This window comes from Bombus vancouverensis, chromosome 9 (assembly GCF_051014615.1).
Source record: "Bombus vancouverensis nearcticus chromosome 9, iyBomVanc1_principal, whole genome shotgun sequence".
Classification (NCBI taxonomy): domain Eukaryota; kingdom Metazoa; phylum Arthropoda; class Insecta; order Hymenoptera; family Apidae; genus Bombus; species Bombus vancouverensis.
The window spans coordinates 12,551,249-12,569,862 of NC_134919.1; the positions used below are offsets into that span (position 1 = coordinate 12,551,249).

The following is an 18,614-nucleotide window of genomic DNA, read 5'->3' on the forward strand; positions in this document are numbered from 1 at the left end:
GGTATTTAAACGTACCTTATATACAGAGTGAATTTAATTAGCAAGGCAAGTTAAAGGTATTCCTTACTACTGTTCCTTTCTCGTCGAAATCAAAGTTTCGACTTCAAGGGCTTTTTACATTTTTATTAGAGCTGTGGTAATTCAATTAATTAATATAAAAAATATAATGAAAACTGTGGTCACTTGCGATATACAAGATTTATTAAATTATTACAACTACTATTATATGAGAATACACAATTTTTACATGTACAATATAATATATTACGTATCTCGCTATTTATTCTCTTCTTCCATTTTTGTTCCTCTTATTTTCTTTTTATACATACTTTCCGCTTAATACGATTCTTCTTTCGTGTCTCTTTCTCTCGCGATACTTCATTCTGCATACAAAACGAATAATTATCGGGTGCATTAGGGGGAATAACTCGTCTTTGCTGAATAAGTTAAACGCAATTTACACGTATCAGTAACACTATAATTTCTGTCCTATCTCATAAAGTTATACAACCCGATTCGTTTCGACATTATACGCGCAAAGTAGAATACTGCGATTACACATACACGTAATAATTCCTGGACGTGGACGATATTCTTTTTTATTTCTTTTTCTTTTTTTTTTTTCCTCTTACTTTAAACCATTTCTAACTTAGCTAACTATTATGCCCTGCGTAGTTCTAATCGTTACACGTACATACATATGTACTGTCCGATACTCTTAATATACAATTCATTTCGTGTCTTCGTGTTTTCATGTACGAACCGGAAGCGTTTGAAATCTGTAACATCCATTGACATCGACAGGGTCCGATGATTTACGACTTCTTCTTGACTTGTCCAACACGAAAAAGGAGAAAGAAAAGAGCGACGAGTAACAAATAGCTCGTTACAAATCGCGTTTTTGCGAAATATAAGGCTTAATGGGCTTTCGTTCTCTTTTAAGACATCGAAACGTCTTAATACTCGACACGCTACACACTCATTAAGATAGCGACAAGTCACGCTCTTAAACAGCACCCATTATTGACTCTGGAGCAACCTGTGTTGCAATTGTTTTTGTGCAGTATGGTAATAATCTCTCGTTCGTCTTGTGCTGTTCCAAGGATACGAATCATCCACCGATCGACCTTTCGATTATTTTTTTTTTAATATGATACAAAAAATATTGGCGCGCACCAGCGCGTGCGAATATAAAATATACTCTGGCGCGTATTGTACAAGCCCGCGTTTCTTCATCTTTTCTCTCTTTCTCTCTATGTGTGTGCATAAGTTTGAGGTCAACACGGCTACATTCTCGTGATAGATTCGCCTGCTTACGAATTACAGCCAGATACAATTTAGTGGCATAAAGTGTGAAGTTAAGAGGCCGAATAGAAGTAAAGTTTATCGAGAAAGAGTTTGCAACGTGCAATGGCTTTCTCACTTTTAAGGAAATAAGACCACGGTAATATGTGACCTCAAACTTATGGCTGTTTCTTTCACTTACGTTAGTTTTAAACATTAACTCGACATATACAATTACTTACGTGGCTGTTTTGCTCGGTTAATTACTAGAGAATAATCATGTTCGTTTTGTTCCTTCATTCTCCCGAAAGCTTCTTTGCTTAAGAAAACATTGAAGTGAGAGATACTGGCTTTGGTATAATCGATAATCTCTCCTAAATACAATCTGTAAATGCTAAATCGATAAAAAATACTATTCTTCTTCTTACCTCCTGCGTATATATACATGTGCACGATTAAAAAGGCCAATAGCACGGTCAACGTTGCCCTGGCCAGATTCTTGTGGCTAAAAATCGAAGAGAATTGCGAGTTCCGGCTATTTCGTTCGATTGGTACAATTGACATTTTATTTCGTTATCGCAAACAGAAAGTGACGGTAGAAAATTTTCGTTTTTTTTTTCCCCCTCCTTCCTTACCTTATGCAAGATTGGACGTTCGTTCAAGAATGCTACCTCGATCTTTTCAATTTTAAGCCAACAATTTCTTCCATTCGAGACACAGATTTTTATACTAACTGCAAATTACACTCATCGATACGCAGAAGTTGTCCTTAATTAACGCGCTCGCTGTGCCTTCGTAAAATTGTTACCGACGTTGGTTAAAATAAGAATTAATTGACAGCGGACGCTTTAATGTTTGAATCGTGCTAATACAACATATGTATATAAGGCGTTTTCTAAATCGCAGATCAGAGTAAAGTGCGAAATGAAACCAGTAAACCGACCGACCAGGATTGGATCCGAAGATAATCAATCGTAATTTCGTCCATTTTGATCTGCCACTTAGAGAATACTTAATACTTTGCTTTTTTTGTTCCTAAAGGCATACAGATTAATCACATACACCTGGAATGATCCCTTTCTCTCAATTGCGCTTGGAATTCATCGATATACTCTGTTCCATAATTCGTCTTGCCGTTTCATCGTGAACGTAAGTCGCAGAGGGACGTAGAAAACTCATATCGTACCGATACTCTCCCTATTAGGGAAACGGGCGATTCAACTTCGCATAACAGTCTTTGTAAACGATGCAAGTAACGAACTGGATCGATTTGAATCTGTTCGCAAAGAAATGAATTTTTCGACGGTATAATCCAAATAGTCAAGATGGCACTAGAATGTTTCGTTTCGGTAAAAAACTCGATACATAAAAAAGGAATAGAAAAATCGTACGATTAATAGTGTGTCGCAAAAAATCCGATACTTTCTCGATGTCGGTATAAACGTGTAAAAGCTAAACTGCTGAAATTTACTTAATTCTCTTTTTTTTTTTTAACCCTTGGTTAATTTACCGTTAAGCGTGTAATGCAAAGTTTGTATACGTATGTATAATACGTGTGTTCGTGAGTATATTTATCTATCTTTATATATATTCTTTTTTTTTTTATATGTAACGTTTAAATAGGATTCGTTGAATTTGTTGCGATGTCTTCCAAGGAAATCCAATGCGATTCCATTAAAAATCCAAGCGACTTAACTATTCGAAAAAATCCATTCTCTATTGAAGAACTTCGATAACTATGTATATAACGTCGAATACGAAGATATATTTAACGATCAACGTAATACATTATCCCACATAGATTATTGTTATTTAATTCGCATTTTCAGTTGACGTGCAATAGTCTGATAGATACTCCTCGCTCGGTCAACGTTGTAAAGATTCAGAAATGTCCCGAGACGAGAATTCACTTGACATATTCGAGGCCACGATGGCTCAGGTTTTTATAGTTAAAACTATTACGTGCTTTGAAGTGAAAAAGGTTAATTTTACCGTTTATCGAGGAATAATAGTTCTTGAAAGTTACATTTTTTTTACTGCAATATATTTGTTTGTACGACAAGAAGCTGTATTTTTTTTTTAAATAATGCGTTATTGTATAGATGAACATAGTATAGGAAAAAGAAACCGAACATTGCCATTATTTTTGATAAATGTTATTAAACACAAATTCAAAATTAAAAGTACCAAACAGTACGAATCGAAAAGATAGTGGAAGGAGGAATCTATTTCTCTTATTTTTAGATATAGAATATGACAGAACTTGATTTTAGAACAAAACATACCTTGCATCTTACTTTCAAGGATTCAAAGATTTCCGCTAAAACAAATTAATATAATAATACGGAAACGAAGTTTATAACAATTTACATGTTTGCTGCGACGAAGATGACCAAACTCTCTTCACCGAGAGATCCGGAAACAAACGTTTCTGTTGACTGGCATAGAAACGTACGTGTAAAAGGTATCTGCGATTGATAGAATGAATTCTACATACTGGCCATACGATTAAAATTACAGAAACATCGTATTTGTAGTTTCGTCGAAGACTGCGTCCCAAGGACCCATTTTTAAAGAAAAAGATGTACTCGCCTCTTGCTACTAATAAATATGATTGTTTTATGGGATAACCTTTTCGACGATGCATTCAGTCTTTGATGCCTTATCATTTTTCGTTACAAACGAAACGTGTCAAAACGTAAAGATAAACTTCTCTTTTTATCTTGTCGACGTAATCGATTGGAAATATTTCAAGTTTTTCTTGTTCCTCTGATGAGTTTCTCGAAGTGCATATAGTTCTCTGTGCGATGATTAGTACCATTCCGGATGTGTTATCCCGTGTCAAATAGAAATTTACGATGAACTGACCACACGGTTCGCGAACGAATTCCTTCGTCGAGCATCGAAAGAAAAGGTAATGTTATTCCAGTGATCGGTCTGTCCAACGATGCGAAAAACTTTATCCGTGACCGATCCTAACAGGGACTTAGAGCAAGGATGGTCGATCTTCACGATGAAGTTCACGGACGTTTTCGATTTTTCGGCGATTGCTGCCCGCCATGAGACATTTAGTCGTCTCGAACAGGTAGATTGACTTGGAACCACGTAGTCAGGCATCCGGCTCACCTTTGAGCCTAAGACGGGCAAAGTCCTCGAAGATTATGTCATCGTCGCAGTCCGCCTCCCTGAAGCGAAACGGGGAGAATTTCAGAAACTCTAAAATCGAAGAAAACCCTATAATCTCTAGATGAAAAGCTTTCTGTATGCAAAACATCTACTAATTTTGCGGCATGGAATAAGTAACGAGTTGACAGTCGCATGTGCGTCAATGATTTCGCCGAAATGGTCTCCGACTGACGAGAATAGCTCCAAATCGTTATTGAAATATTGATCACGTACGTGTCCAATTGAATCAGATTCGTGTCAAGCGGTATCTCGCCACCATCTGCCTTATTCGTCGGACTAGGCCGTGCAGTGGGTGGCGCTGGTTCCTCTTCTTCCGGTTTCGGATGCATCAAGATGAACGGCAGTTCCGCCACTAATTCGCTGTTAACAACATAAATTAAATTCTCCGTTTCATTTCCTGACGACTCGGGCTCGCGTTATGAATACGTACATTGATATAAATTGATATTAATTGCGACAACGTTGGATTGGAGAAATATTAAAGATAGCGGAAACTATTCTGATCTTCTGGTTGCCTGTTACGTTTCTCCAAACCAGTTTGTCGTCAAAACGAATTTCTTTCATTTGAACTTACCCCCCGAGAGGTCCAAGGCAGAGCTTTACTTTCACTTTGTACTGGACGATAATTCCAAGGTTTTCACGTTGCGAGGGATCCACCACACTGCGAAACGGTACGAAGTTCGTCAATTTCTAGTAATCTTTTGGCTGCAGATTTTTATCAAACCGGACATGCGTAGTTAACGGAGCAGCTTGAATTCACCAAAAAGCGGTAAACATTTAGCTCGAAGGAATATTCTAACGAACAATAGCGCGAGAATATTGTACAGGTAATAGACGGGATAGGATTAGTCTTCGTATCTTGAAGTCGTAAAGGAAGATTTCAGAACGAGCAAAGTATCATGCAGTCTGAAAGTAGTAAGTGCAAAGCGATCATTCAGACAAAAAGAAGCAGGGGGACAGGGTATCGATTTCGTTTTCAAGCATGACCGCTTACGCGTCAGGAGTTCGTACGATTTAATGCGAATAGTGCGGTTGAAGCAAGACTATAACACAGAATAGCATAGAATGTTCGAAGTATCGGGAGTTGTTTCAAGATTACAAAAATCCGAAGCAAACATTCGAAAGCGTTTAGCTTCCACCGCACTCATTCGTTGGTTTTCGTTACGTGTTTTCACTAATGACAGTGTTCAGGATTTGCAGCAGTGTCGACGAAGCAAAATCGATTCTCTAATGCGTTTCTAGCGTCTTAAGTTGGAAATTTCGTCGATTCTACGATTCATGATCGATTCAACCAACCAAGTATATTCACTTCCGGTTGCAACGTACACGAGATCGTGTTGAAAAATACGTACTAATGCTCTAATGAAGCAGCTAAACGCAACGCCTAAATCTCATCCCGCGATCTGTACTAAAAGGTACCAATCCGCTACATCGCCAATCAGCCAACTCATTTCTCACAGAGGGAAATCATCGAAAACACGATTGAGCACGATAGAACAGGCACGATGCTGTTCACGACTTCTCGCCTGTCGTTCTGTAAAGTGATGGTTGGCCATTATCGCGAATTGCCCACGATTATTTGCATAATTGCGTGTAATTATCGTCACGTTGCGTCTTCATTAGCTTATCGAAAATAACAATGCAGATGCAATTATTTGACAGGAAAGCGCAGTTTGCTCTTTCTGTACGATGTACACTGTAATTTCAGGTTGTAAATCGTCCAATTTACGATCTATCTTTTAAATCAAAATTGTGAAGGATAAAGTGCATCGAACGAAGCCAACCTTTTTTTTCGAATAAAAGATTAGATATACGGAAACAAAAAACAAAGGAGACATCGAGTGTCGTTGATCGTTGCACTGAAGGCTCGCGTTCAACGAAAGGTATTACATTATTTAAAGGTTGGAAAGTACCTTCTCAAGTACTTGACATAATGGAACAAGTGCTCTTCGTTCAGCGATTTCTTGCTACATTACTTGCTACTTTTAAGGTTTCGTTAAGTTGCAATATCAAAAGTCGAGTGCGAAGTACGTTAAATAATTTTTAATTTTTCAACGAAGCAAAATATTTTCGAGATGAAATGTTTTTTCGTACGCTCCTGCAATTAAAATTACGCAAAAATTTCTACTGTCGAGTTTCGAAACTAATGGGAGTCTCGCGCCTGTATTTTGTAACGGAGCGAGAATTTTATTCCGTTTCGTTCAAAGCGAGGAACGCGAGGTATAATTACAGCGTTTTTATGAAAAGAAAGTTAGGGGCTCTGCAAGACGATAGTAGATTTTATGTGAAGCGAAGGAGGGCGAAACGCGATCGGATCAATCCGCAATACGAAAGAAAAACGTACGTTTCGTTTCTGAATATATAACCCGGGAGCGGAAGACGCGCGCGTATATGATGAAAGCGAGTAGGCAACGCATCGCTATTTTCGATCGGGCAAAACATAACGTACAGAATGATTGAAAGTATTAGCGAACCAACACGATGCAAGCTCGATAGGAGGATCGTAAAATCTCGTATATATAACATGGCAATATTTTGTCCTAATTTGAAAGTTGTTGAGCTTCCAATTATTTTCAGTGCACCGATATCGAAAGAAACATGATCGGAGATAGCAGAAAGTCGGAAAGAAAAGGATACTATCTCGCCTCTTCTTGTCCGTAACGATAATTCGAAGTCCCGTATTTTATCGCGTATGATTCATCTCGTGAAAGCGCGTGGGTGTTGGAAGTTTGGTCGCTGGTAGAAAATCAAATTATCTGAACAACGAAGAATTGTAAACTATATATGTAAATGGTTCTATCGATTTGAAAAACTATCATTCACCAACTCCGTCAGGGATTAATCGCCAATCAGTGATGACAGCTGTAAGACACTGATGGGGCTAACTAACTAACCGCAATGCTTACGGAACGCTGGTTTACAAATAATAAACACGGTTTACACTAAGAACCGGCAAGCTCGAGCCACGAATGCTACACGAGTCTTGTGAAGCGAGCTTCAAAGGGAAAGGTAAAATGAGACAGATAAAACGCAGCCCAGCTGTTCAATTTAAGGTTCTCATCGCGTCTGAAACATAAAAAGACAAAAGGGAAAGGATCCAAGCCTTTTAATGCTTGCCGTTGAAAGCTGAATGATGCGAATGGTAGTCCGAGGATAAAACCTAACTTTTCCATTCTGTGTGTCTTAAATTAAACGAAAGATCTTTATTCCTTCAATAAAATATAAAAATACCGAAACACGTCGGCGCGTATTCATGATTTTGGGCATAGGCAGCTTTGTGAATAGAGAAGTCGTGATTGCACGCGTGATCAGTCCTTCATGATGCTCATAGAGATAGAAAAAGAGAGAGAAAGAGAGAAAGAGAGAGAAAGAGAAAGAGAGAGAAACAGAGGCACGTACAATCAGTACCGATCAAAAGCTTGGGTAGATTGGCATTGTCAAAGGATAGACTTAAATGAAGGAGAATACGATAGTATCCGATGAAACTAACTAAATATCTTAAGCAGAAGTACATAGAACTACGCAATGCTGCTTAAAATGATGAAACGACGTTTAAAATATAATCTTGGAATTACGAAATAAGAATGCAGAAAATTGAAGTAGCTCGTCACCCAAACTTTTGAGCAGTCCTGTATATATATACGTATATATTCAGGCATGTGTTGTCCATGGACAAGCAGCGGTTTTCTTACAGGGTGCTGGACGCCAGATTGGTGTCCTCGTCTTTGATCTGGCCATCGAGGGCAAGCCCCCATTTATCTTTGTTGTTGGCGAGAAGCGGTTTCAGAGAGAACACTTTGCTCAGCGTGAAACCTGGCCCCACTAGGCACCCCTCCCTGATAAACATGTAGCAGAAGAGTGAAGGTAAACGTGCCACGAAGCCTAATATATCCGGATCAAATCGAAATTCCGGAGTAAAAAATTCGCTGATAACCGTGCGCGAAATTGGTTTCTGCGAGGTACTTTGAGTGTACGCGTTTCTCGTTTGTCCTGCGACGCTTTGTCAAAGAATGCGACACTGACTTGTTTCTGAAACTGCTTGCGAGCAGCAATTAGGCGTTGACATCCTCGTTGAAATCGTCGACTCGATCGTACATATCTAGATCGATACACGATTGATAGTCAGATAAAATTCGACGTTGATTTAGGTGTGTAGCTTCAAGAGTACAGAAAGAATTATCATTATTTAATCCGTCCAAATATAATCGATGGCAAATTGCTAAACATTCGATGGAAATAACGTATGAATTACGTTCTTTCCTATTTGGTTGATTGGAATCGTGACGTGCAAATAATTGCATTTGATATTTAAATTTGATTACATCGAGCCTGACGTTTGCTCGAGACATACGAACAAGCTGCCTACCAATCCTCTCTCTTTTGGTCGCAGACGTGGCTTTGAAACTGAGCTTTGAGAAATACCGACGAACCCTTACAAAACTTATAACACAGATTCTATTTTTCTTATTCGACAAAAGCCAACGAAACTCGTAAATAATATGAGGACAAGCAGTAGTTCGAAAAGATCGGAAATAGGAGAAGTTCGAACGAAACAGCGGCTGTGTGCGCGACACGGAGATGTACTTCAATATCGCAAAAGCGACTCTCGGTGACTCTCCAGTGACGTGTAGCATCATCAGAACGATATAGAACTGCTACCCTCGAGCTTCGATATAGCGAAAGATTCCATAATTTGAAAGCTCGGTCACGAGAGGCAAGCGATACTTCAATCTCGACAGAGACAGGGCAACGATAATAAGCTACGTGACACGCGGACTGTGACGATTTTGACTATACTCGCGAATGAATATATTTTTCTGTGTGTATGAAACGCGAAACTTCAGCTTGTGCGTCACACTGCAATACAGACTACATGGATATACAGGGGAGAAAAGAAGAGCAAGAAAGAAAGAAAGAAAGAAAGAAAGAAAGAATGGGTATTTCGATCGATCAACGTATTATTTGTGGAAAGACACAGACGTGGAGATAACAGAAAATAAAGTAAAAACGAAAGGTTAGGAAAGGGTTAGAGAGATAGAGAAACGGAGAAAGAGGAACGTGTCCCCTGTACAGCAAAATAGACCACCACCGATGGAATTCCATATTCATAAAAAGTGCCCAGCAAAAAGGCCACGAAGGAAAATACTGGCATTCCACTTTGAAATAGTATTCCCATACAATATCGTACTTCGATTTTTAACGATATGATCGTCCGCGAAGACTGCAAACAGGCTTTGACGCAAATTAAATATATTCCGAAGCGTATATAACTACTTTATTATCGCGTATCTGCTGTTTAAATAATTAAAAGTTAAGGCCTGAAACAGCTTGTTCATTTACTGACAAATTATCTCGAGTATCGATTACCGAGAAACGTGTAACATAATACAGAAATACACCCACTTTAAAGTTAGAAACCAGCCACGAAAAATATTTAATATTCCAGACTATTTATTACTTTTTTAACCGATAACACGCGATCCCCGCAATCGATCTCAAACTTTGAAGCAAATCTCAGGCAAGCTATTCGCGAAAGTTTTCCAGAATTATTTGGCCCGTTTCCAGTCTTCAGCCGCGAACGTTCGCTTCGGAGGAAAATTGTAGCCGGCCGATGTTTGAACACTCACATTGTACTAGATGCGAGATTGGTGTCCTCGTGCTTAAGTTGGCCGTCTAGAGCAAGACCTCGCTTGTCTTTGTTGTCAGCAAGCGTTGGTTTTAGAGAAAAGACCTTGCTCAGAGTGAATCCTGGCGATACCCCTATACTGCCAGTGCAATCATTTTATTTTCCGTTTCGTCATGTTATAATTCCTTTCGACATTTATCGCGTTTCGCTACGTATAAGTACACACCTATCGTTAATATTAATCGAAACAGTCTTGTGCAGTGCACCTCTCCTTTCTTTTACTTTTACCGAAAGTGTACCTCCAATTCTGCTATCGATCATTTTCGAAGAAAGACGAACGTCCGAGTCAATTTTTGTAGCTCTATTGTAGTAAGTGAGAAATCTTGTATTTTGAGATTTATTTTACGATGGATACAATTAGACTGGAAATTCGTATTTCTCCGATAAGGGACGCGCAGAAACCAGTACAAGGCATCGTTGATACGAACTATCACGTGCGACATAAATTCGCGCGTACCATTGAAATTTATCCGAACGCAATGTAATTTATGTCTTCCTGCATCTGCGTCGATAGATCTTGAGTAGCTCGTGCCTGGTCACGCCGCAGAATGTGTTACTCGTAAATTTCGCAGTGACTACGACGCGGTGGTATATAGACCAGCTGGTTGCTATTTAAGGACATCGAACAGCTCGAAACATAAAATGTCTTCGAGCAGTCTATCGACGTCAATCGTGACCAGACACGAGACTTAGTTTCGTCTAACGTCAACAGAAATTTATTCAACTATTGCGATTACGTAGTCTTCGCGCTAACAGGCGCTTCTGGGAATTGTTGTGAAAGCTAGGCAATAAATAGTTTTATTCGAGAATTCTAACAATAATCACCGTAAACATGGGAACGTAAACTGTAATTCTCGCAGCAAAATAAATCTCGAAGTTATGACTAAAATTTCTCCTATGAATGACCGTGTCACCACATAATAACGAGAATGTTTCATCAGTTGGCAAACAATACGACTATCAGTGCAAACGTATTTACAACTTGCGTCTCTCTACTTTCGTTCGTAACGTTGCATACGGATCCATTTGTTGCCATACTTTCACAGCGAGTATGTTTCGCGTTCTGACGCATGTTCATGGAGAAGAATGGCGTGCAATGAATGATACTCACTCGCTCTCTGCCTCGGCGACCGTGCACTTGTACTGCGCGGTGGAAAACAGACAAATGTCCGCGAATTGCCTCACGGACACTTTGATCCTTTTCACCGTCCGGTTGCTGCTGTTTGCTATATGCACGTTCACGGCAATATTCTCACCGTGATGGTATAACTCCTTGTCCAGTGACGCCTCCAAGTGAAGCTTGTTCGGCGACATAACGAACTCTTTGCTCACCTCGACGGAAGGTTGTTCGCCTTGTTTCGACGGCGCGTACATAATCTTCCGTATAGCCAGTCGCACCGAGCTTCTACAACATGATGATTCATTGCTGTCAACCGGCTTGCAAACCGTTAACCCACGCTGCGATACTCTGCGGCTCGAGTCGTACAATAAATAACGAGATTTCGAAAATTCTGTTATACGAGGCGACAAGATCTCTATGGTTATTTACTAGTTTACTATTTTCCTTTGAGTCAGTTGAAAGATTAAACGATACTTCGATTGAATTGATATAAAACTGAGAAAAGATCTCGCTTCTTTGTTGTATAAAACTAACTACGATACATCTCTTTAACAATGAATCAATTTCTTTGAAAAAGCACGTATATCTATCTTCATCGTATGAAAGCAGCCACAGATAATACATTGCGAAACGTATTTACATGATATTCGTGTCTGTTGAAACGTTCCACCGCAAAAGGGATAAAAGAAACGAGCACGTCGACGGTCAGTCCCATGTCGGCTAAAAATCGATTTAGAAGCGAGGGTAGAGAAATCGCGTGGCCGTAAACGTTCTCCTGACGATCGCGATAATCGAGGCTCGTACCGTTTCTGCGGTTTGTCGTCCAGCGTCTCACCTACGAATGCTTTTAATTCGTAGTCGACGCCACATGGTTTTCCAGTTTCGCAGGGCGCTGGTTGTAGCGTCACTGATGCAGGACAATGAGGCGGAAGTTCGAAGTAAAACGGATATGCGTTGCTTCCTAATTTCTTAATCAGCTTCTCCTGCAACCGTGTCAGCTTTCTCTGCTTGGCACCAGGTACCACCGGATAGATTTGTTCGGCGTCTAAATAGAGGTCTTTGCGAAACGTCAATCCTAGAACGTCTAGATCCTCCCTGCCGTACTTGAACGCGGCTAGAACATGCCCAAAGACCTTGCGATCCTTCACGTAGTCTGGGTCAATCAGCACGACCCCGTCTGTAACGATCGAACAGCGATCGATGAGCACAGGCTTAAGTGGCCTTGACGTTCAAGATTAACTGGTCGTTTAAGTAAATCGAATTTTCCAATCTTCGCCGTTAGCAGCCTTTCAAGCTATGTTAACGATGTTTCACTGTCAAATAGCTGCAAATAGCTACACTCGAATAATTGGATCAACGTTAAAGAGATAGAACAATACGCTAAACATACCGATGTTTCTCTACTTGAGACAATGTTTCATGTTCGAGGGAGAAAGAACATCGATCGCTTTAGTGACTCAACAGGTAGATGGCTAATGATGGTAATCAGGTACGAAGAAGAAACAAGTGCTTTGAAACCTTACAGCTCAACAAGGGTCTCTGTGTCTTACCGATAGGATCGACGTGAGTTATGTGATCGACGAAATCTCTTTTCCCAAGGTATACCGCGATCTTTCCGTTGACGCTGGACTTCTTGAAGACACGAGTAGCTTGCCGCTTGCTGGTACTGTCCACAGTGTCCATCGCACAGGTATCGGGGCTTACGATGGCCCCTAACTCATTTGACTCCTCAGACTCCGAATACTCGGATTCCGAACTATCCCACTGCAAATGAAAAAATCGAACATTAAGGATAAAAAATCTTAAAAGCATTAGATCATAGGATATTCCGTAGCATCGATTGGGAAGAAATTGCTCCAAGTCGGAATTATAAATTTTACGTTTCTTCGACTGGTAAAAAGTTTGACGCGAATTTCTCAAATATAGAGTAGGACCAAAGTACTATCCTTTAAAATACTAAAACTGACATTTTTCACGCTTGCCTAACATTTACAATTCAACATCCTCGATCGATTTACGAGTACTATTGTTTGTCCACCAATCACGATCTATTTTATAATTGCGAAAGTCGTTCTAACCTTCGTAAACTTGCATCCCAATATCTCTTATCGTTCTCTAGGAACGAGAACTCGGTGCTGGCAAATTTTCAGAAGTATAGCCGTCGTTTTCAAGTCTCGGTGCTCTTGTACGGCACTGACATTCCCCTGTGCTTCAACACGCAACTCGCACGCATTGTGAATCGACAAAGCCAGTGCATACTGTAATGCACGCCAAAAAGGATGTTCGTCATCGTTCTTTGAGAACGGCGCACGTATGCGCGCGTAAAACAGCTCTTTGATCGAGCCATCGTCAAAGAAAACGGCCAGAGATAGAGGAGAAAAAGAAAGGCGAAGAGAGAAGAAGAAAGTTAAAAAAGCAGTTGCTATCAAAAGAGAATATAGATGATGTAGATTTTGTTTGTTCTTCTTGACGAAGAACCGGTCAAAATCACGATACCTTCTCGCCCAGCGAATCTTCGACGAATTGACAAACTTTTGGCACTACTTTCATTATGCCTGAGACAAAATTTTGATTCTTCTTTCTTGGCAAATCGCTAAGCGATTCGACATGACGGTTCGAATTGGTTGAGACATTATCGATACAGACAATTGGCAACTTTCGAAGTTTCCGCGAGCTCTTGCTATAGATTTAAGAAGCTTAACAAACTCGCCTAGAATAGTCTAAGGAGGATTTTAAGTCTGAAAAGTCTTGAGTAACAGCATTGTCGGTAGCGTTAAAAGACGCGCTAAACAACCGACCGATAATCCGAAAGACGTGATCGTGACTGTCAATGACGAGATATTTTGAAGTTTCAAGCTCAGTTAACAATGAACTTTGAAAGTATCGCGATTGGATTCAAAGAAAGATCCGATGAATTGGATAAATCGTGATAAATCGACGCGATGATAATATTAAACAATGGCGCTTATCGTAATTAATGATTCGTGCGTGCATTAGCTCGCAGAACGTGCTCGTAAAAGTAGGTGTCTTCACCTTTGCCATATTTGGTGGTACGGTGGTTATTTTTTACGCAGGTGCTTTCTCGGTTCTTCTTTTATCCGGCAAAAACTCGCTACGCCAGCGCGATAAACAATAATCTAATCGCGAGAACGCGACTGACTAGTCGTTTTTCAGAATGAACACTCTGTTGAAATCATCGAATAATTCGATTGTCAGCTACTCACTTTAGCTGATTTCACGTTCCACGAACCTGCTATCGAATATTTTGATTCTCGTATAACTCACTAACATGACTTGCGTTAGCGCAATGACGATCGGCCGCTTTATTTTCTAAAGCACCACTGTTCACTGTTCGCGGGTTTGATAGTAAACGGAGAAATGGATCAAGCACCGAGATCGCTAGAATAGTAGCTTTTCAGTAACGAGCCCTGCAATCCTGGTGAGCGTCGAGCACAGACTAGACGGGCCTTGACAAATGGATGTCAATTTCAATCGACGCTCGTGTAATTCTTAACGCGATCTAAAGAACGATCTGTGCTCGTTGGTGCATGCGAGCATATAGAGAATAGAGTCCGTGACTGTTACGATCCACGTAAGGATGCTGTCGTAAGTCGCAACGATGAATATTCGCTTTTCCAGGAAACAGAAATCGTTATTCCGACGCTGTTTGGTATTTCATTACCATTCCAGCTCTTTCGTATGTCGTAACGTGGGAAGTTTAGTAACGGAATAATATTCGAAGGATATATAGTAATATGATGGTATTCGTAATTTCAGTTCTTTGGCGCACCGTTAGACGTATAAAATACAAACAGAATAGAAATATTACGTAGATCGGGAATGAAAACGAATTAATACGGGAATCAAGAATTTGCGACGAACTTGGTGCATGCGTTTCAGCTTTCCAGCCACTCGACGGAAGATTATTACGGTACAATCGTATGACAAATTTAAGACTAGGTAGGATTAAACGACCGTTGATTCAAACACATTCTATAGCACGTGACCGATGCAAAGGACTGACCGTATACACGTTACGTGTTTCTGACGCAACAGACGTCAGAAAATGGAACGTAGCTGTTTAACATCGATAACCAAACCCTCAGAATTGTGCTTTTCAGCTGACGACGTCCTGACGCCTAGAGCTGATCGCGTTTCGAAGGATAGAATAATTTCATTTGTGTTATTCATCGTATACTCGTCTTACTGATACGAGACAATTGTTTTAGTTTTAGAAAAATCGTTACCTATGGAAGGATCGTGCATCAGAAGCTTGTAAATTGTAGGAATATTCAAATGAAACATTAAGATTTCGTGAAATCTCGGTAAAGGCGACAGGGAGGAGAATCTCTTCTTCTTTAAGGTCGCTGCACAATTCAATAGACGAGCAACTGGAGCTCGCGACAGAAACGAGATTAGTGCCGAGCGGAAAAACGCGAACGTCGCTGGCGCTGGAAAACCAACAAAACCGATAAGCCATCAGTTTCACTCGATTACCAATCGAGGCAAAATCAATTTCACCATGGTTCAACGTTCCATTTCCATTCTGAAAAAAATATTTTGCTTTGAAAGCCTTTGAAACGTTTGGACCTTCCACGAACGGACAGATTTTTGAAGTATTTCCCGAAAAGGGAGAACGGTGTTCTTTTAATCGATATAAAATCGATAGAGGTTACTGTCGGACAGAAACAAAAGAGAATTCGTGAACTGGTCTTCACGCGAGCGACAAAATGAATTTTCTATTCTTAATCGCGATTTCCACGCGAGATGTACTTGGACTCGAACTTAAAAATAGTTCGTTGCTTTCAAACATAAATCAAGCTGAAAAGCAAGTTGTAAATTTGACGGTAGAACGTACAGACGCTGTACGCGTACATATTTATATTTTCCGGAACGCATTAGAACCGTAATGGAACCTTTTTCCGATTTGCGATACACGTCCGTCTACAATTTTGGTACGTCACTTAACTGTAACCAATTTCGCATGTTGTAATCACGTAATTGCGTTGGCTCAATCCGCATAAATGATGGAAATCCAGCGGGCCAAGTGTCATTTTCGAATGACACGCTCGTACGAGTTCATACTAATTACGTCACGAGCATAAATTCATCATACCTGAAACGAACTTGTAAACGTGACCGAGCCACCGAAGCAATCAACTTGAGCACGCTTCACGTGGGAACGCTCGAAACATATTTCTATCAGCATCCTATTCTACAGTCCCTGAGACGAAATCATTCGTGAAAGTGTGATCATATTCGCGACTATCGTTTGAATAATTTCTGTAATCTCTTCCTTATCTCCATTCTTCGCTGTGATTGTAAAAGGTTTGCAGAATTATCAGAGGCGAGATTTTTTCAGGATAAAAGTTGTCCGAACCTCTAGAATTTAATTATACCGCGCCGAGTTACATTAAATCGCTGTCTCCTTTGTTGTGTTTGATATAACAAATTCTGTTGGCAGATGCGTCACAATTAGCAGCGAGTTATTTATCGAAGCGTAACGTGGACGAATTGAAAAGATACGAGCGCATCGCGCGCGCTTCGAAAAAAAAAAAACAACAGGAAAATTACGCGTTAACATCGCAATTTTTCGTCTAAAAGTTTTTCCTTCGCTCTGACGCCGCAAATTTGCATCACGATCACGATGATACTGTGTGCACGTGCACCGAACGAGGGCGCAAAGAGGTAATAGACGTCCCGGCATACTAAATTGCAGAATTTATTAGTTATTATGAGGAACATGCATGCGTATTTGCATGTACCTATGCGACGATACACAAAGGGCGGGACGTGGTCGTTTAAACTGCGTGGCAAGCGCAGCAACTTGCTAAGAGTTACGAGGCAGACTAGATAACTTTGTTAAAGCTTCGACGGACAAGTTTACAAATTCCACGGCTAGTTAAATCGAAAATTACCTAATTGTATTTCTAACAACGAAACGCGCAAAAAATTCACTAAAAACTACGATGTTTATACATTTCCATGAAGAATAAATACATTTCGACCAAAACGTCCACGATATTTGGTATTCGTAGCTCTTAGATGTTTGTCATTTGACCACATATACTGTTTTATTTTCACGTTCGTTTATCTCGCTGAACGAGAAATTTGAAATTGTCAGGGAGGGCGTCTGAGCATTGGATCGATACTGCGCCGACTGATCTGCAGTAATTAAATATCTAAAGGCCATGTAAACGCATCTAACCAAACAGCTTTAGCCTATACCAAACTTTATTATTTTCGCTTATTTTAATCAATTTTCATACTATCAATATTTGAACGCGCAATTTCCGTGCAACGTACCGTGTAAACACAACTGTTATTTGTGTCGATGATGAATCGAGCATAAAAAGAAAAAAAAAAGAACAAGAAGAATGATTGTTTTTATGGATCCTCAAAATCATAAACGATTTATTCAGCCGCGTTTCCAATCTTCGCGGGTCAAGGTAAACGAGCATGTTATTAATTATAAACGCAACTTTTTATAGGTTACTTGAACTTCAGCTAACTACCTATACGTATCTACCTATACTCGAGAATGACACTGTTTGGCTTCTTCCAGCATACAAACGATTTATTACGTTGTAACGTGGGACAATAACGCAAGTATTATATTATCTGTTTCATTCAATAATACGTATGAATTCGATCGATGATTAGAAACGACTATGTTTCTAAAAATATTCAGCAATGTACTACGAAACAATCTTGAAAATAATTAAGGAAGGTTAATGCATCGCATCGTTCCAACGTCAATGCTTATTCATTCATAAGATTCAGCTGCTCGTTTGTTAAGACACACATTTAAATTCCTTATTTATTACGATTGGCGTTGCGAAAAAATTATACATTGTTGCATAATACTTTGTTTCTTAACATCTTGTTATTCTCACCTCGTTTAATCTTACACGCCGTCCTACGCTGGTTACTGTTATTTATACTATTTATCTGCCCGGTAATTTGTCATCTGCCGTGCTTAAATTAATCGTTAGAAACCGATAACGTGAGATAACGCAATGATACTAACGAAAACTAACTTTTGAAACTGGTTGGTTTTATACGATCCAGATGATGCCTATGTATATTTTTCATCCATTACAATTTAACGTTCTCACGAATGAAACGAGTACACATTTCTAGCAATTTTATTAAAAGAAATATAAAAGTAACTGAATTCTAGTCTGAATTCTCTTTTTAATCGTTTTGAATATCCTCGCGTGACATCAACTTATCGCTGCTCCCACCAACGCAACAACTCTCCTTGTCAATTCTCAACAATACGCCCCAATTGCCGCGACGAATTCCACAGAACTTTTCCGTGTTCTAAAGGTTAGG

General features: G+C 39.7%; 2 protein-coding genes across 8 annotated transcripts in view; one reads left to right on the top strand and one right to left on the bottom strand.

Moving 5' to 3' along the window:
- The window catches only part of LOC117163781 (protein FAM8A1), a 34,754-nt gene that overhangs the window by 3,763 nt on the left and 12,377 nt on the right, over nt 1-18,614 (top strand). The window lies entirely within an intron of this gene.
- krz (beta-arrestin protein kurtz) overlaps nt 184-18,614 on the bottom strand; it is a 28,136-nt gene continuing 9,705 nt past the window's right edge. Inside the window, exons 1-9 of one of the 7 annotated variants that reach the window (XM_076621222.1) lie at nt 14,310-14,493; nt 13,355-13,534; nt 12,827-13,040; nt 12,081-12,453; nt 11,268-11,561; nt 8,163-8,306; nt 5,045-5,131; nt 4,684-4,830; nt 184-4,469 (exon numbers count right to left, since the gene is read on the bottom strand). In XM_076621222.1, the coding sequence (XP_076477337.1) occupies nt 4,394-4,469; nt 4,684-4,830; nt 5,045-5,131; nt 8,163-8,306; nt 11,268-11,561; nt 12,081-12,453; nt 12,827-12,959 (1,254 nt within the window). In that variant the 5' untranslated portion in view covers nt 12,960-13,040; nt 13,355-13,534; nt 14,310-14,493 and the 3' untranslated portion in view covers nt 184-4,393. The other 6 variants (XM_076621223.1, XM_033346467.2, XM_076621220.1 and 3 more) reach the window with 6 other exon arrangements.